We start from the raw sequence: 20,291 nt of genomic DNA, 5'->3' as shown, positions 1-20,291 counted from the left end.
GCAAGCTTTTGATTTAACCTTTATTATTATTGTTAATTAAGAGTGAATTTAAAAGGCAAATTTGTGCCAGTCAGAAGTTTGAACTGGATTCAGTGAGGAAAGCAGGGTTTCATCAGTTGTCCATCATAAAGACAATAAGCACACTTCCCAAAACGTAGAATAATTTTTTAAAGCAGATAAACACACACATTTCATTAAATTTCTGCCACTGCAGTGATCTCTCCTTCTTTACAGCTGAACTTGGAGACTACGACCCAGAGGAGCACCCATCAGACTATATCAGAGACTTCAAACTGTTTCCCAAACAATCCCTGAAACTGGAGAGGAAGATTATGGAAATACACAAAAATGAGCTCAGGTAAAAAATAAATAAATAAAAACTGATATGAAACTCTTTGATTTTAGTTTGAAGTTGGTGATAGGTGTGGATGATTACACCTGGGATGTTTTCTTTTTCTTTTTTGTTCCCCAGAACATGCAGCACTAAGTTCTTTTTCTTCAGACAGTGAAGGACTGTCTGTCATTTTGACTAGAAATTAAATCTTCTGATGTGTACAGGTTTATATTTTATTGCCTAATAGACAGTAAAAGTTAAGGGTGAATAAAACTAAAATCCATAGAAAAAGAATGAGCATAAATTATAATCTGAAGCTTGCTCTGGACACTTTCCTTGATCATAATCTTCTTTTTGCTCTTTTAAAAGCTTCAAAGATGTGTTGAACCTTTGCATGAGACATCTTTCTAACAGTGTACTTAACATGTCTAAACTTTGTTTATGAAGGAAAAACTGTGGGGCATGAACTATATGCAAAATAAAGTGAATTAAAGAAAGAAGAGGTTAAAGCACTCAAATTTTTTGGCATGAATATAGTCACGGAAAAATGGACTTGTGTATTCTGGTAAGACAGATTCAGCCCCTAAATGAAAAGTTCACATTATTTACAGGAATGTGCAACTCAGTCACCTCCCCTGGAATGTTTGTGTGTCACCACTGGGATTAATAACATTATGGGGCTTGTGACCGTCACACTTACAATGATTATAGAACATCAAAGCCAAATCCTTTATTTCCTGCAGCACAGGGGCAAACCACTGAGCCCTCTGTCTGCCCCGACGGGTCTGACTGACAGGATTAACAGCATGTAGATTAATGCTGAGCTGTAGAGACTTCAGGTGATTTTAGTCAAGGTATTTTATAATGGAATTAACATTTCTCGTCATGTATACATAGACAGATGTGCTGTGTGTGGAGTCTTGATGAGCAGCAGTGCACCTTGCTGGGTTTCTCTTGGCTTTTGGTCAAACAGTTGTCTTTTGCTGACGTGTTTTTTGAGAATTTTTAACACTTATCAAACTCTTTGTAAAAGTGTTGATGAGTGGAAAATGTAGTAAAAATCTTTTAGTGACACTCAAATGTATAAAAGTTTCTCTCTTCTCTTCTAGGGGCCAGTGTGCTGCATTTGCAGAGCTGAACATGCTCCAAAGGGCTCACAGCCTTGAAACGTATGGAGTCGACCCCCACCCGTGCAAGGTAAACTAAACCTCTGTCTTAATACTAGTTTTATTCTCCATAGTTATATCATTTGCTCAGCACTTTGTATTCAGTTAGAAATATTTCACTGTTTTTGAACAGTCAGAGCTCCACCTCTGGTTCATTGCTTCTCTCCTTTTGTACAGACAGTACTAACTCTAAATGTGTATCAAATATATACCATTTTAGGAGTGCCTCTCACTCTATCACATATTAAATAAATGACTTCAAGTTTTTTATGATTATTATTAACTTCACAGAAATGACACCTACACAAAATCATGTGTTTGTCTTAAATGTAACCAAGAATCAGCCAGAGATGAAAAAGAGAAGGTTGCTGCTGCAGGCAATCAGGTCCAACTCACTCTGAGTTATATTTGGACTTCTGGGAAGATTATCCCAGTGAAATAAAGAAAGCCTGTCTGCAGAGAAACCACCTCTTTCAGAAATCAATTGTCCTATTGATTGTTTAGAGCATATCTTTGTGTTTGCAAGTCAGTATTCATTCCTTCTGTATAGTCTTAATGTCGGACTGTGATGCAGTTAAAGTTGTGGTTCATCTAGTTGTAATTTTTTCTTGGTGTTATTTTTCTTCTTAAAAACTTATAGAACAGACTGAATCTAGTGAAGAAAATATTTTCCAGCATGCTCTCACTCTGTCCGATAAGCCTCAGCCCAGTCCGTCACAGTGGGAAATGGGGACACTTTTTCATAAGCAGACATAGCAAAACGGATATATATTCAAATGTTGTCTATTGCCCTCGTTTGCTCCACTCATGCCAAGCAGCCTGGCTTTAATTTGGGTTGCTTGATATAGCTGTAATTGTTGGGAATGAGGGATCATGCATATGCAGATCTTTGAAGAACAGGGAACGAACCGGCAAAGTAAACACAAAAATGAGAACAACAAGAAAAGTGGGTGATGTACACTGAATCACACCAAGAGGTATTCTTTAATAAGATGTAGTAGGAAGATAAGAGTATGTTGTAGTTTCCTATTCATTACATGGAAGTGAGTCATCTTATTTTGTATTTCTCTGCTGGTTCTTGTGAATTGAGGGGTCAATGTTTGAAACAAACAGGATTTTGTGTAGGCATCAGTACCACAGAGATGATTGATGCCCCATTTGCTTCCCTGCTGTTAGACCACCTATACCAGGGGTAGCCAACGTTGGTCCTCGAGGGCACCAATCCGGCAGGTTTTCCAGATTTCCGTGCTCCAACACACCTGACTTAAACTAACAAGTCATTGTGGAGATCCTTATAGGCTGTTGGATCCATTTAATTTGAGTCAGGTGTGCTGGGGCAGGGAAATCTGGAAAACCTGCCGGATTGGTGCCCTCGAGGACCGACCTTGGCTACCCCTGACCTATACCCATAATGCATGTGTCCATGTGTATTTTCAGGACTTTACAGGCTCTACTGCTTTTCTGGGGTTCACAGCCACTGGTTTTGTGGTGTTCCAGGGAAACAAGAGAATTCACCTCCTCAAATGGTACAACTTTAACTCATATATCTACTTTAAACATGGAAATTAAACATGTCACATCCATCAGTTTTAATGGCAACACTCTATAGCAATTGCAAGTAAAAACTGATTGTGTTCATATAATATTATTCAATCCATCCATGACATTAAATAATTGAAACTATTTGTGGTGATTTTAGTAAAAAAAAACATGAGAAATTAAACTTTGCTGGCACCTGCTTTTTGAGATTAGCTATAACTAAACTTTCCAATAAATGGAGGGTTAATTGGATGAGAAGAACAGTACGACATATCTGCCTCTCTGAAGGAAGAATTAGTGAATATTCTTCACCATTCACAGCAGTAAAGGATGTGTCATAAATTTGAGAGCTATGACAATTTTGCAAATGAAATAAAAAACGTGACTCTCTGGATTGAATCTCGGCCAGATGGGTTATTTTTAGTTGTTTTGATCCTGGAATAGAAGTCTTCCTTCTTAATCTTCAACGTGTCTTAAAAATATTTTCTCTGCAGGGCTGATGTTAGCAAGCTGAAGTTCGAAGGGAAAACATTTTACGTCATCGGGATCCAGAAAGAGGTGAGTGTTGTGTCTCTAAAAGGTTAAACATGATGAGTAAAATGTCACATGTAGTTTTTTCTGTCATGATGATGAATTGTGAATTCTTGCACTAAAATCATCATCATACTGACGCAGTGATCCCCGTGTAAAATATGTGTATTTTTGCAAAAACAGACTGAGTTTGATGTGTTTGCACAGCTACAGTTTTTGCATTTGTGAACTTCAATTGAACTTTACATCCTGCATTCTCTCTCCTCCTTCTTTCCTCTCTTCCTCCTCTCCATTTCCCCTTTCTTCATCTGTGTAACGGTTATGTCAGTTAAACTGTACTGTTTGTAATCCTGTCCACCATCACACACACTATATATGTGTGTCACTGTTTCAGATCTCCTTAACAGGCAGGATTCACTGTAACAGGATGGTGGGTGTGTTACGACTAATCTCTTTCACATTATGTGTCGACTGTGGCCCAAATAAGAGACTCAGTTACTACATTTAATCTTAGATAGATAGAAATTGATAAATTACTTCTCAAAGTCTGACTTAATTACAAAGATGCCTTGCATTTGGGCCACATGCTTCATCTGTGCGCTTGATGTTTCTCATCCAGCAGAGCTGTGATAGATGCTGAGCAGTTCTGGAGCCTGACTTATCCATGTAATTGTATGAGTTGCTGCATCTCTAGCCAAAGCCAGTTTGCTCTTTAATCTACCAATCAGCCAACTGGTCTCAATAAGTCTCTTAACTACTTTCTTCATTACAGCTCTTTCATCCCTGCTTAGCTTGTCTGTCTGCCTTTTTTTGTCTGTCTGTTTGGCAACTCATGAAGGGCTTAAGATGCAGTTTTATCTTTGTGTTTCTGTCTCCTCGTATGGTGTATAAACATAGTCATCACTGGTGAGTAAATATGAGCAATAAAAATAGTGCAAAGCATTGTTAAATCCTCAATGCAACACCTTTCCCTACAGTCCTGTCCTCACCTGAGTTGGAGGTTTATTTTATTTTATTTATTTTTTATTATCATTTTCTTGTGAATCGTTGTTTGTGTTATTCGTTGTCCCTGTTATTCATTTCAGTTCAATGCCATGTATTCCTCATAGGCACATGGTCAAAATTACCTTCAGAGCTTCATCATCAACACATAACTCATTATTCATAACTCTGTCGGCATTCGCATCTCATGTTAACCATTTTTTTATGATAAATTAATAACTTTGCTTTGATTGTATCCTTCTATGTGTGTTTATTTTTTCATAGTATTATATTAGGATTTGAACTGTGCATTCAATTTACCACCAAGTAACTGAAAACATCATGACTTCACTTTCTGCCCTCACCTGTGTTTACCTTTCCCACCTTGAGCTGATGACAACTTTTCATGGCTTTATAGATGTTACGCTAACTTGAAATGTTTTTTTTTGACACTTTATCCAATGTAACATTATTTGCAATTGAATATCTTTAGCTATCTCTTGGAATCCCAGCTCAGAAGTAAATCATGATTCCTATTTTATACAACCATTTTATTAAATGAGGGGTTTCCATAATTTTGCATTCTCTAGTATTACATCTTGCAATAACAATTAATACATTTGTCATGTAATGAAAAAAAAGTGTTTATTTTTGGAATTGCTGTTGATACTCCTAAATGCTCTGTATTATGATGCATGGGAATATCTCTTCTCAGAGTTTAGGAGGCCTTAAATCTGCAGCATAAATGATCGGGTTATGCTTTTAAAACATCTCTGTATGTCAGCCAAAGTGGGACCAAAGACTATTTGTCAATTATATTTTAACATGCAGTCCTGGCACACTCACATAAATGTAACCACACACACATGTCCACTGCAGCCCATGTGTGTAAATCACAAACCAATTCAATCTGATGCATGCAAAGAGGGAGCTGTGCAATAATGGTTAAAGAGAACAAAGTTACCCAAGTGCCCAGTTTGAGTTGCACATCAAAGTTGTCTGCACCACTCCAGAAATATGCGGCTGTGGCATTTGTCTGATACTGTGTTACAGTAACTCGCTTCCATATCATTGATTCCACTGTTTCCTCTCTGCCGCTCACTCACCCTCTCACCTCGCCTTTGAGTGATATTGATCTGGTATCATGTTACCAGACAGGGATGAAAACTACCAATTCTACAGGAATAAATCCCTCCTGTTAGTCCATAAAGACCCATCTTCTGCAAGATACAAGCCTTTTTATTACTGAATACTCAGGCCAAATCACTTTATCTGGATTATATCTTGCTAAGCTTAAAGCTTTAGATCTGTGGGTCAGCATTTTGCACAGCTTCCTCACATTGTGTTTAGCACTTCTTTTTAGTCACATATCTTTTATAAATCATTCTCATTGTTTTCTTCTCTCTCTCTCTCTCTGCTTGTTCTTTTCTGTGCAGAAGAAACTAGTGTTGACATTTCACACCTCGACCCCTGCAGCATGTAAGCACCTATGGAAGTGCGGTGTGGAAAACCAGGCCTTTTACAAGTATGTCTGCAAACACACACACACACACAATATAACACTTCTTCAAAATGACAGAATATACAGCATAAGTATGGGCTTTAGCTCTGATCTAGAGCATCTCTTGCAGCAGTTCTTGTTTATATTTAAATGCAAGTTGATATAGTATCATATCTCCCATTTTACTTCATTTTTGTTAAGCACCCATGAATGATCACAAATTATTTCTCTTCAACTTTCACATTTATTTTTAGCATATAATCTATCTCTCTCCTTATTTCACTGCCCCTCTATAGTCCTTCAACAATATGCTGCTGTCCTTCACTGGGGACCAGCTGATTGCTCTGAGGCTGTTGCTCAGTTCTGCTAAGGCTATTGACCCTGCTGGCACATCAGGAATGGAAACAAGCTTTGGGTAACAGCCTAAGTGTGACAACAGAGACTAAACTCCCCTTTAGTCTGTGGTCAAGCAGATTATGAGGTTGTTTACAAAAAAGGGTTTTATCTCTGTGAGGCTTCAGTGAAAAATTAGCTTCATGAACTCAGCTGAGACTATATTAACACAGTATTGTAAGTAATGACATTACTGATACTGTTGCACAGAGCAAGAATCCAGAAGCTTCATGAGACTGGAAAGTTCTCCTGATATGTGACCTTTGACTTTCTGAATGTAAAGAGAAATCAAGCTACATTAAAATATGTCCCTTTAATTAAGCTGATGTCAGTAAGTTTCATGAAGTTGTTTTAAAAAAACTACTAAGAGAAAATTGTGGACTGCTGCAGCAAGCGGTAAAGATATCTTTGTGAAGAAGCACAAGAAGTATTCAGAGTTAGGTTAGAGGCAATCAGATTTTCCAAATGTTTAATACAGGAAAAGGCTTTGTTGGGACAGAATTTTTCATGGTTCCCTTCCTACTACACACCATTTTAATAGTCCTGTCCACTACAGTTATCCTCATTACTCAAAGCTGTTAATAATTTTAATGTTGTTTCAAATACTCTGCAATGGCCTTTATTTTTTTTCTTTAAAAACATGTAAAAAAAAAATTAAACTGCATTAACTGGTTATGCCGTTATGGAAGCTTCCTGTTAATAAGCTTCTGCCTGCATAACCCTGGATATCATTCTTAATGCTGGCAGCTTGTGTGTTGCTGAGAGGCAGAAAGAGCTGGAGTGGATCTCATCTCGTATGTCAGACAAGTATCGGAGCCTCTAAATCAAATCAAAGTAAATTGAGTTTGTAAATGGCAGCCAAGCAGAGCTTTGGCAACACTTAGTCATGAAGTAGAGCAGAGGTTTCAGTCTATACTCTGGCACCATATCTGCTGCTCTGGAGTCTGGGTCTGAATGATAAATCAACCTGAACTAATCATGAGAGTTTGACCTACAGCTTAATTGTAAATAGTGCTTCTTAAAGCACCTTCCTTTGCTATTGGCGCAGCAGGAAAGGAAACAGGCTGGGGGTTGAGGAGAAACTGTAATGACAAAACTTAACTATTGTTGTCTGTGATCATTGAACTTCAAAGTTAGTGAAGTAATAGAATGGATAAGGATTTTACCTCAACCAAACCAGAACAAGAATCCAGACATTTTATGAAATGTAAAATAAAAAATGTTTGTTCTTTTATGCAGACCCATGTGTGCTGACTGATATCTAGTTAGTGTCATGTCTGCAATAAACCAGAGTCAATGTGCTCTCTGTTTGGAAAATCAGAAAAAAATAAAAGATAAAATCCTGCAGGGCAATGCAAGTACCAACAAACTGTGGTGTGACAAAGTCAATAACTGTATAATGTAAAAGTGACACTGTGTAAAAATCGGCAGCAACACTTGATAATAGGGGGCACAAAATTAGCTTAGTTTCCCAGTAACTAATAATCATTAAATGACTGAAAACCTATAGGGACTAATGCTGGTAGATGTAAACTTACTCAGTATGAGTTGTCACTTTATTTCAGGGGCCACAAAAAAGCTTATTGAACGGAAAATTAATAATGAAGTACTGCAGAACTACTGTTGGTCACGAGGTTTAGTCAGTGGTGTTTAAGCAAATAGTAAAATGACTTGTTAGATTGGTGACTGTTGTCCAGATGGTCAATCTGACCGCTCACCAGGAAAGATGTAACTCATCTTTAAGAAATCATTCCTTAATAATTCCTTATGTGATAGTATTTGATAGGAGTTCATCATTTTCAATGATTAACTATCGGTTTGTCCCTGATAAGGTTTCTAGCTGTTTTATGATTAACTGACCATTAAGTAATCCTTAATTGGTCATTAGCCAGTTCATCAAATTTCACAGGAATACAAACCTTACGTAATTTTTAATAAACAATTTAGTCTCATTAGTTTCTCACTGAGAAAGTAAATTTTGTGGCACCTATTGTAAAGTGTTGGCATTTTGTAGATGTGAGTTGCTTTAAATGGGAGAAATTCACCCTTCTGCTGTTCCTTTTTACTGAGTCGTAGTTACCTTGGCTCATCCTCACCTTGATTCTCCAGATTGTGCACTAAATGCTGCATTCAGTTTATAAGACACTAAGTAGTTTTAAATATTTACATATTTACACATTTAAAGAAAAATATTTCTTTATCGCCTATTTAGAGGCTGTTCAGTAACAACCCATGAAATTGCATCATTCTGTGTGTACTTAATATGATATCTAACAATGAAATTCTGCATATGTCTCTTTTTGTTTCTTCTTTCTGATCAACAGGTGTGCAAAGTCAAGTCAGATCAAGACAGTTTCAAGCAGCAACATCTTCTTCAAAGGCAGCAGGTTCAGATACAGGTGAGATGGAAGCTAATGTTTATACACGTATGAAAAGGCAAGAAGAATGTATGTGAAAAACAATCTAGACAACAAAATAGAATTTATAGCAGGAAATTTGAAAGATTTGAACTCCAACAGATGAACAAACTTTCAATCATTTGTATTTACACCTCACATTTTACTTTTGTTAACATAATTTTGTTCCTCCTATTCTCAACCAAAGTGTTAAAAATAATTTAAATTCCCAAATCCAAATAGTACAGTCCAAATCTTATGAAATTTTGTATTCTGGTTCCAAGGACCAACCAAGTTTCTGTTTTCACAGGACTGTTTCTGCAGCCACGTTAGCCCTTATTGTGCTCTGAGACTATGCTGTTACACTTTACCCCTCTCCATTTCATCAGCTAGCTTATAGCAGCTTTTTTTTCTTAAATATGTAAGTTAGACATTTGTTTAAACGCAGCAGAGAGAAGCATGAACCTGTCCTTACACCACTGAGCTGATTGTTCTTATGTCAATTATATGAAGTCATTCATTTCCGTTTTTTGTCACTAAATTTTAACATATGAAACATGACAAAGTATTATTTGTCAAAGATGCCACTAATATCTTATTCTCCTTGTTAGTGGGAGAGTAGCCAAGGAGGTGATAGAGGCCAGCTCCAAGATTCAGAGAGATCCACCAGAAGTGCACAGGTAAGCACAAGAGACCTGCAGTTATTAGCAATCATGTGTAGTTAAAGCTTGGTATTATTTCATTTTTTGTGTTTATGGAACTCAAAATGCACTGCAAGCTCGCATGATGCAAGCGTGTAAAAAAATAGAAATAATAATAATGACGATAATAATGATTTAACAAACTGTTGTTGTTTCTCTAGAGCCCAGTTTGGCCAGAGCCGAAGTTTTAACTCTTTGAGTCATAAAAATCTCATCATGAACATGGAGCCTCTGGTACCTGCACTGCCCTCCACCAATGAATATGAAGAGACGGCGGCAGACAGCGGTAGGAGGACACTGCTCAGTCTGCACACATGTACAACACACAACATATATCCACTCATACCCTCCTGTTGCAGGCCTCTGGAAAGTCACATGGGGTCTCCTTGGTGTAGGAAAAGGCTCATGTGCAACACTCAGGCAGATAGAGTTAATTGAGCAGCTGATGCTCCCATCCCTCCATCAGCATTGTCTCCCTGGAGACACCAATTGCAGCACGCTAAAAATACTCCTCCCATGATCCTCCCTGAGGATCCCACCATGCCTCTGAGTGTATGTATATATGACTTTGTGTTTTTACTCTGATGTATTTTTTTCACATTATAGAAATATAGCCACAAATTTAACATGTGCCACTGAATCATAAATTAAATCTTAGTCAGAGGTTTTCTGTTTGCTTCCTGCAGGGTCTGTCTGCTGTGTGTGTGAGCTCATACATTTATTTTCCTGGATATGGATGTTTGTGTAAAACTGACTGCATCATTCAGTGGCAGTAAAATAAACACAATTTCAAGGTAATATTTAGGTCACAGAAGCTGACAGATTTAAACCCTGGGAACAACATCGTCACATTTATTTAATTTATCATATCTGATCAGAGCTCATCTGTGGGGTCAGATAAATAACTTCCTAATAAAAGTTGGGGGGTGTTAATATATTTATTTTTATGAATCCATCCATCTTTTTTTTCATCTGTTCGTTTCTTATCATTGTCAACCTGTAAACTTTCATGAGGGCAAATGTTTGGATGTTCAGCCAGCCTGCTATGCAAAAGACTTAAGTCTTTGATCAGAACTTAAAAAGGAATATGCATTATATCACTTATCTTTCATCGGATTATTTTTCGTATAATTAAAAGCCTTTGAATTAAATTAATCATTTAGAGCAGAGTTATAGATCTTTCTCAATGTTTGAAAAAAAGATATATATTTTCTCCTCATGAAGTCAAGAGCCAAAGCAGAGAAAAATAATGAACTTGCCCCCCAGGACACAATCTTCTCACTGTAGATTTATGTAGTCCAGAAAAAGTAGTCACAACACTAGATTTTAATGTCTCCCCTGTGACATTTCTGCATGTTGCCATTTTTCTGTGCCACTTTTTTTCCCAGCTATTATTACTGACACTCTCCATTGTGACCTATTACCTGATTGAAGTATAAATTTTGTTGATAGGGAGAAAAAGAAAAGAGGTGGGCAAGAGCACAGATATGATTACACACGAGTTGGAACAGAGAAGGAGTGGGAAAGAGAGAGATAATATGAAAGAGTAGAAAGGAAAGGATGGAAAAAGGCAAGAAAGATGTTCACTACAAACTTGGAGGTGTGGAGGTAAATGCGTGGGAGTAGATCAGAAAATGGATGTGAGAGGTGTAAGTAAAGGCAAAAAATTATGCTAATGGTCAGATAAATACATCTCCCTTAGAGATAGGGTGAGAAGCTCGGTGACCTGAGAGGGGCTCAGAGTAGAGCCGCTGCTCCTCCACATCGAGAGGAGCCAGATGAGATGGCTCGGGCATCTGGTTAGGATGCTTCCTGGAAGCCTCCCTGGTGAGGTGTTCCGGGCACGTCCCACCGGAAAGAGGACCCGGGGAAGACCCAGGACACGCTGGACGGACTACATCTCTCGGCTGGCCTGGGAACGCCTCGGGATCCCTCCGGATGAGCTGGTGAATGTGGCTGGGTAGAGGGAAGTCTGGGTTTCCCTGCTCTGGCAGCTGCCCCCGCGACCTGACTCCAGATAAGCGGAAGAAAATGGATGGATGGATGGTCAGATAAATAAAGGGGAAGTGAGATTTGTTGACATATTTAAAAAAAAACTTAAATGCGAATGAAAATAAAAAAGAAAGTGGCACATTATACAATAAAAGTAAATATAAAGCACTGAGAAAACATTTTAAATTAAAATTCTAATTTAGTTAGTATAACAAACTATAACTGTAGTTGTAACAAATTTGTTATAATAGGTATAACAAACTGCATTTTTTTTGTTTTTGTTTGCATGTTTCTTTTTTTCTTATCAAATTCAAATTTTATTTATAAAGCATTTTTCATACAAAAGTAGCAGAAAGTGCTTTACATAAAAACACATCACCAAATGACATGGTCAGCTCTCTTTTATTAATATGGTGCACTTTCGCTTCCACCTCTCAATTGTTTTCCATCACCCTCCCTCCATATTTTAGACCGCTCCCTTTTTCTTCATGTCACTGGCTTACATCTAAGCAAAGTAAAATCATGTTGTTTTACCTTCCCTGTCTCTCATGCCTTTAGTGAAAAAATTTATGGCCACCTTTTTGGTTTACCTGCTTTTCTTTCTTTCTTTTGCTCGCTCTGTCTTTCTTTCTTCCCGCCATCATCTCATTTTCAGGAAAATCAATTCTTTCTTGGCTCAGGGTTAAGGATCCATCTCAGCTGTCTCAGTCAGTTGGTTTGGGAGTGGCAGGAGTTGTCATTAAATAAAGCACCACTCACAGAATACAGGCTGAGTAATAACATGCGATTCTAGCTTCATTTCCTTCCCTATATGCAACTAAATAAAAATCATTTTACCTAAAACAGAAAATAGCTGGCATTACACAATATTGTGAATCTTATGATGAACTGTACTGTGAATCTTTGAAATCGAGAAAATGTCACTTATATTCATCCAGCTTTCTTTATTATGTTGAACTAATTTAAACCAAAAGTGATTAGTTGCATGAAAATTGGGCTTTTCCCAGTTTATACTGTAGCTTTGTCAGCTTATAGAAAATCTACAGTATACAGACATTTAAAGATAGCTTTTTCCAGAGATTTAAAGAACTATTTGCTGCTGTTTTCACATGAGACCTTTTTGTTTGTTGGCTACTGTTGCTGTTGCATTCCTTCTGTGGTATTCATATCGTGCACACAAATTCACACACATAAACTGTCAAACACTGATTGTTTTAAGAAGCTGCTATAAGGACTTTGGGATAAAGTGTCCTTGAGATGGTTTGGGATCACTTTCTATATTCAGAGCACTAATCTCAGCCATTAGAGGGGAAACAAGAAGCTGACCCAAGGTCAGTACCGACCTTGTCCTGTTTGTACAGCATGTTCCCTTCTTATCTACCAAAATCCATACATAAACACATGCACACTTGCTATGTGTCAAGAAGTGCATGCTTCATTTGGATTAAGCTTTATATTTGTGCTGCTTTCTTAAATCGTTGCATGGAACCATGAGAGTGATGCAAAAAGGGGGTTTATTTGAGGGAATGGCATTTGTTTTTGTTGTGGTTGTAACTGATATACTGAGTGAAACAGAAGTAAGTGTGTCTTAGAAGAAAAGATGGAGTTAAAGACAGACTCCTAAAAGGGGGAAAAAAATAACTTCCATCCTATTGAGGGTCAGGCCTGCCCCTCTGTAATCAGTTAGATTAGCTGCCCCTCTGCAGCTAGGACCACCAGGTTATATATAGAAACAGCAGCTTTGGGCCTGATCCTCTTCTAATGCCCCTTCCACCCTATGTTAATATCATTGACATTCAGAGGAGGATCCAGAATGTCTGTGCATGAGAGAGGGTATGCGTCTGGTGTACGTCTCGCGGCGTCTCTGTCTGTGTATGTACAGGTCGTGTGTTTGAGCCCAGCTGGCGGCTCAGTCAGTCGGGGTCTGGGAGTCTCTCTGAAAACGGCTGGCCCAAAGTTTGTCATCAGAATAAATGATGGAGCTTCTGGAGCACAGAAACAGCAGCGATGTTGGAGGTTGCCTCATGCAGAGTACTTTTGAAGTGGGAATAAGTGACCACCCGAACGCAGTTGATGGCCAGAGCAAAACAGGAGGGCGCTGCCTGGATGTGTCACCCGAAAGAAGCCAGGGCGAAGGGATGAAAGAGGGACAGGCAGGGCCCCTTGAAGTATTCTACCTGGGGGAGGCCGCAGATGAGCAAGCATCGTCAATAGTGGTCACTGAAGCCTTGAGATGCCAGGTTAAGATTACAACCCGACGGAGCCTCCATCTTCGTATAGCCAATCACACAGCTCGGGACGTTTATGTGCGACTCGTGGGTCATGGGGGACGCATCGCTGGAACCAGCACCAGGCATCAAAGAAACACACTGGAACAGAGTAAGATGAATGGAAGCAGAAATAGTCCGACATATAACAGAAGCATGGTCACTGCAGTATAACTTCTATATATTCATACATTATTTATAGTCCACTAAACTGAAGTAAAGTTTGTGTTAGCTGTCAGTCTTCTGTCGCGTACATGTCATATTGGCTCAGTAGGCTGGTTGCCAGGTAGATGTTGTAGCAGCCATCTGATGCAAACTGCGACTATAATCTTCAAAACATCCTGAGACTTTCCAGAGACTTTATACACCACAGTATAGACTGAAATCTATAATACCTGCAGTACAGTACAAAGCTTTATGTCTGTGTGGTAAACGGTACTGTATGTGGTGTGAAAGCAAGAAAGCAACTTTAATTAATCAGACTGGTGAATTGTAAATGGGGTTTGAATGAAGCACCACTAAAATAAGTTGCTACAACACTCATTTTAATGTCTATATGTATGTTCTGATTATTTTTATGATTAAAGGAAAAAGAAAAAGAAACACAAATCAAGCTTTCTTGTAATGTTAAATATGGTATTCTAAAATGTATTAAATTATCAGTGTTGATTAATGATTCATACTGATATATCCAGAATATTTTGGCTCACTAATGGTGGTTATTCAGTTTACTGGAGCCAGTATTCTGTTTGAAATATGTCTTTAAGACCTGCATAGCTCTCTCTTTGGCATATTTCCCGAAGAAGTGTTGATCATTTAATCAAATTCTTCCACTTCAGTGTTGAAGAGCAGCAGAAAGAGGTCCTTCCTGAGCTGGAAGAAACAGTTATGGTGGATTGCTGCTGAATGTTTAGATTCTAGCACTTTTAGATCAAACTGACACTCCTAACATTAGTAAAAAGATATTTAATTTCTCAAAGTCAGATCATAAAATTTCATTTTACGTAAGAAAAGGTTTAAATTTTAAAGCAGTTATTCTTCACATAGAGATGATTAGTTGAGTCTGTTTCAAAAGGAGCAGAGTAAAAATTTAGGATCATAAATAGTGGTTTCATGTTTGTGCATGTGCTAAATAATTATACTCTGGTGTGTTTGGGTGTTGAAAATGAAGTTGCATGACGATGAAGATGAATAGGTCTGTCTACAGTTGCATAACATTTTAAAACACTTGTCTGTGTGTGGATGAGTGTGTTTCTGTGGATGGTGGACACAGGAATGTAGCACCTCGTAGTGTTAATCACCTCATGCAGTGAGAATCTTGTATCTGAACATATGTGAAAGAGAACAGACGAGATTATAAACAGGGTGGAAAACGGGAGCAGCAATGTGACTGGCTTGTGTCTTCTGAACTCAGAGCTTCTGATCTGGCACAAGATCATTTTCAGATTTATTCAGACATAATGTGAGCTTAATATTGCTTCATTACTTCCCACATCCTTCCAAAAATATTTTTGTTACAGTTTTATACTCAGTAAATATCAGTTTGCTCAGAAAATAAACACTTGATGTAAGTAGATTTCTGTGTGACTGAACTGCACATAAAATATGAACAAAATATTTAAAGTTATGAGGCAAACAAAAGACATTAATTATCAGACATGATCATTTCTACAATTTTTTGTTTGTGTTGATTGTGTAAAATTAAGAAAAGAAGAAGATAAATCATAAAGGATTTTTCACTGGCTTCATTAATTAGAATTGAATCCATAAATTAAAGCTTATTAACAACACTTGTATTTATTTTTAATCAAACATACAGCTGTACAATCACAATCACAGCTTACTTTAAGTCTTTTTTATTTATGCTTGATATGCTGCTGCTTTTTATTTCCATGTTGTTTGTTTCTGCTCTTCATGTCTTGTTTTGTTCTGCTCCTGATTCTGTTTTCAGAATATGAAATACAGCCCTTTTCCTTCTCTCTCTGTCTAAGTTCACACACTTGTTGGCTTTGTCTGACTCTGTTTCCATGGTAGCTATCACTAGTCACTCCTCAAGCTCTTCACTCTCTCACTCTATTTCTTTTTTCTCTTCAATTTTTCTTAATTCACAAGTGATTTTGTTGGCACTGTAACTGTCAAGTCAGTGCAGCCATCCATCTATGGTGCTGATCAAGTTTTCTTTTAATAAATAAATCCAAATAGTGTTTTAAGTTCCCATTCACAGCAGGGAGACAGATGGCCTTATTTTTAACCCTCACACATACACACATCATCAGTTATGTATCTCAACACTTATCACTGAGTCAATGCCTCAAAGTTACGTGACTCCACAGACAGCTGTGCTGCTGTCAGTGTATGTCTCATTAGGAGCGATTTACCCCACAGCATTATATTTACTCTAATTGAGCTGTAAAATCTGCATGCAAACCCACAAATGGCAACATGAAGTTATTTATAGCCTATACTCATTCAGTTATTGTTTCCTCCTGGCATCCATAGCCCAAATGCAATAATGTTCAGCTGCATAGGAGTCTAGTAGATCAGACCTCTAATATATGCAACCATACAGATGTCAACATCTTCTTTCATTTCCAGGTTTTATGCAAGACTGTATCATTATTCATTGTTGGGTGGTTACTTCTTCCAATTTGTATGGCACATGTTGTGTCTATAAATAAGTGAGGAATGCCATCATGTGGTTATTGCCCAGAATTGCAACACAAAAACATATTTTTTTTTCTAATTGCATACAAAATCTGTGTTATGTGTATGTAATGTATTCACATTGTGAACCTAGTTACTGCTGGCTGGCCCTTGAACACATAGCTGATTTCAAGAAACTACTCAGCCTAATAAAGGTGTATCATAGTGGCAGCAGCTCAGAAAGGTATTGACTTCTACTCAATTCATGTAGCATCCTGATTGGGGTTTTTCATTCTGTAAAATAAGAAAATTGTGGTCAATCAACATTTTTAGTAAATAGGGTGGATTGTTGAATTTTACTGGTAATGTTTCACATTCTTCAGTCTTACTCTTGTGGCTTTTTCTCTATAATATGCACCATAAGAACTCTTTTCAGTGTCTATATACTCGTGTTGACAGAAGTTATGTTTAAATCTTATCCTTCCTGTGACTGTCTGTTTCCAGGTATAGTTCCTGCAAAGGACCCTGTCCATTTGTCTCCTCTTAAACCTTCATCTGCACCTGCAGACACTGAGCTACAAAGTACTGAAGGGGAAAGCACTGCTTCAGGCAATGACCTGCAGCCTTCCCGTGTTACCATGGAAACCTCAAATCTCCGACCTCAAACACCCAAAGCTGAAGATGGATTGGAGGAAGATGATGAGGCTGGTGGTGCACTCACCATTTCAGAGCTTGCCTACAGGTCCATAAAATATAGCTGCATTAAGTATTTTTTTTTTTATAAGAAGACTTTATAGCCTTTCCTTTAGATGAATATTTAATTATTCTGCTCTAAACTTTCTCATAAAATTGTTTTCAGCAATGGGAATAAGTTCTTCCAAGTTTCAAGTTAAACCCACTTTGTCAGCAAAGTACAGGACAAAGACCAAAGCTATCCAGTGAAAAAGAATATTCATCAGCTTTGTAGTGAACAGAGTCTAAAAAAAATAAGACAAACTAAAAAGAGACTTAATAATAAACATACATGTTGCTCTTTATTTACAGGATGTGTAAATAGTCCACTGCTGTCCTAAGAAGAAATTAAAGTTGAGAATGCATAAGTTTAGAGTGAAAAAATCCCTGAAATGTCTTCATCCATAAATCCCGTTTCACAGTGCACCTTGTAATCACTGTTCTTTTCGGGCCTGTTCTGGGTTTCATGTGCACTGTTTGTGCAAACTAAAACAAGACCCATAGCTCTTATTCTTAACAGCATCTAACTTTGTTCCAGATAAGGCAACATGTAGATTTTCTACATGAAGAATGCATGTGTAACTTCATTATATCCCACTGCATATTTCATGAACATTCTCTTTACTTTCTCCAGCCCTTGTGCCAGCATGGTTCCTACCCCAGTGGACGGCAGTGAGGGAGGTGTTGACCTGCTCTTCTCTCCAGTCCAGAGTCCCGCCAGGCTGCTGAGGGAGCTCCACGCAGACCCTGACATCCAGGCTCAGCTGGAGGCTGAGAGGGAGCGGGACCGAGCCTACGAACGCACCCGTCTGGCTACAAGAAGTCGAATGAGTGGGGTCCTGACCAGCAGCCTGCGCCTGCTGTCATCCAATGAGAGAGTTAATGCATGTCTGCTGAGCGTGGCCCGATTCATTGTTGTGGTAATGGGAATCCTACTTGTCACTGTGCCCACACTACTGCTGCTGCTGGAGTCAGACATTGATGTGTCGTTCCTTCATGAGATCCGGCAAACGCCAGAGTTTGAGCAGTTCCACTACGAGTATTACTGTCCACTTCGGCGCTGGATCCTGTGCAAGATCAGCATGGCCATGGAGAACCTCTGGTCAGACTGAAGAGGAAAAGCTGGAAATGGACTAAATGAGAGAGAAAAGTCACTATGAGGGAAGCAAATCTGTCCAAATGTCTTTCTAAACATGTGATTTAATCTTATGTGCAGTCTTAAAAACTGGTGTCTCTTAAGTCAAAATAATCAATCTGCAAGTGGAAATATTTCACTTAATTCAGAGGAAACCGGTGTTATTTAAGCTGCAAAGGCACAATGCTTTATTTATGATTGCTCAGAAAATTATAGTAAGTTGTTTTAATAATAAGGTAATTCTGACTATGGATGTAATTCTGACTGAATTATACTCAACCAAGTAGATTTATTTGCTTCTTTGGCAGCATCATTTACTTTATAAAGAAAAAAAATACTGAGGAGGAAAAATGTTTTTATCATAAGGCTCAATCACTTGTTAAGATAGACACTTTTCATAGGGATGAACTGAAACAATGGGGACAGGAAATGCTGTATGTGTGCAAAGACTAATCGAAGTTGTGGACAGAAAAAGAGACACAAGAACAACAAAAGTCATTGGTTTAATTTAACAGACATTTTAAAAACCTGTCCACTCCTGACGCTGAAAAGTTGTAACAGGTTCTTTGGGAAGTACCACAAACAGTTCTGATTGGTTCCTGTCCTCAGAGCAGGTTGCCGGATTGGTTTTAGAGCCTATCAGTCATGACGGAGTGGGTGGGAACAGAAAGTGGTTTATCTACCAGTATACACAACAATAGCCACAGTCAGAGCTACATTATATATTAAAAAATTAAAAAAATTTAAAAAACAAAATAAGAAATTGCTACCAATAAGTTGTTTTTAACATTTTGTATATTTTTATGTGATCCAGATCTTTCAGGATTTTTTCAGCCAGATGATCTACTTTGAGCTTATTTTCAAGAGAAGAGTTTACAAAAAGATTAATAAAAAAAAAATAAACAACAATAATTTATTGTAGTTTATCAGGGTGAGGGGGTGTTGAGAAACTTATACTATTTTTTAAAACTACCATAAACATTGGTAGTGCCCTGAGATTATAGCACAAATATTTCAGATTACAGCTGTTTCAGATTATGTGATGTCATTTTGAAAGCAGCGGAGGTGACGAAAGTAAACTTAAGCCAGTTTATGATGACAAACCGTGTGTTTTGTTGAACTTCTGCATGTTGTCTGTATTCAATGTTAGGGCATCAGATGAGGCAACTAGCATATCTTTTAATAGTGCAAACAGGAAATGCATAAAGAAAACCTGAGAGAAGAAAAGTGAGGTTTGACATTTGATCATTAATGGCGCGTTAGTTTAAGGCAGGGATCACCATCTCCGGTCCTCAAGAGCTGGTGTCCTACAGGTATTGAATGTTTCTCTACTGCAGCACCTAATTCAAATAAAATGGATTTCCAACAGCTTGTTCTGCACAAGTCTGTCAATGATCCATTAATTTGAATCAGGTGTTTGGTGCAGGAACACACCAAATACCTGAAGGATACCCACCCTTGAGGACCAGAATTGGTGATCCCTGGTTTAGGGGTTGCTTTGTGTTTGTGTCAGTGTTTTAAAGAAATAGGATGCCTCAAAATGCCTAGAGGAACAGGTGACCATACTGTAACACTGCTGAGTAATTATCTAATCCAGCTTTTCCCAAACTGTGGGTCCTGATCCCCACAGGGGTCCCAAGATCTTTCCAGGGGGCCATCAGATCATTGTTTTTTAAAAAAAAAACGTAGCCTACATTTATCAAAAAATATCGGATTTTTATTAGGGCTGTCAAAATTAATGCGTTAATGCAAAAAAAAGATTATTATGGGAAATTTACATTTTAAGTTTTTGACACATTAAAGCATAAACAACTAATAATTACTCATGTCATATTAAAAATGCAAATTGGGCCCTAAGTGGATTTTCGGCATATGGCTGTTTTGTCACAGTTGTTAACATAATCCACCAAAAACCACTTGATCCTCCTTATTTATGAAGATTCATGGATGGCTGCAGGATGACCTGTTTTTCACAATTAA

General features: G+C 37.9%; 1 protein-coding gene across 5 annotated transcripts in view; it reads left to right on the top strand.

Moving 5' to 3' along the window:
* Nucleotides 1-20,042, top strand: part of frmd3 (FERM domain containing 3) — a 51,459-nt gene extending 31,417 nt beyond the window's left edge. For 2 of the 5 annotated variants that reach the window (XM_041999126.1, XM_041999125.1), the window contains exons 6-16: nt 235-358; nt 1,444-1,531; nt 2,938-3,026; nt 3,534-3,597; nt 3,899-4,000; nt 5,988-6,076; nt 8,770-8,844; nt 9,453-9,521; nt 9,704-9,828; nt 16,949-17,186; nt 17,811-20,042. In XM_041999126.1, coding sequence (XP_041855060.1) covers nt 235-358; nt 1,444-1,531; nt 2,938-3,026; nt 3,534-3,597; nt 3,899-4,000; nt 5,988-6,076; nt 8,770-8,844; nt 9,453-9,521; nt 9,704-9,828; nt 16,949-17,186; nt 17,811-18,288 — 1,541 coding nt within the window. In that variant the 3' untranslated portion in view covers nt 18,289-20,042. Of the gene's footprint in view, nt 1-234; nt 359-1,443; nt 1,532-2,937; nt 3,027-3,533; nt 3,598-3,898; nt 4,001-4,467; nt 4,477-5,987; nt 6,077-8,769; nt 8,845-9,452; nt 9,522-9,703; nt 9,829-16,948; nt 17,187-17,810 lie in introns of all 5 variants that reach the window. The other 3 variants (XM_041999129.1, XM_041999128.1, XM_041999127.1) reach the window with 2 other exon arrangements.
* Nucleotides 20,043-20,291: the final 249 nt, after the last annotated feature.

This window comes from Melanotaenia boesemani, chromosome 11, assembly GCF_017639745.1.
Source record: "Melanotaenia boesemani isolate fMelBoe1 chromosome 11, fMelBoe1.pri, whole genome shotgun sequence".
In the NCBI taxonomy this organism is placed as follows: Eukaryota; Metazoa; Chordata; class Actinopteri; order Atheriniformes; family Melanotaeniidae; genus Melanotaenia; species Melanotaenia boesemani.
This window is presented reverse-complemented; position numbering and strand designations above follow the sequence as displayed.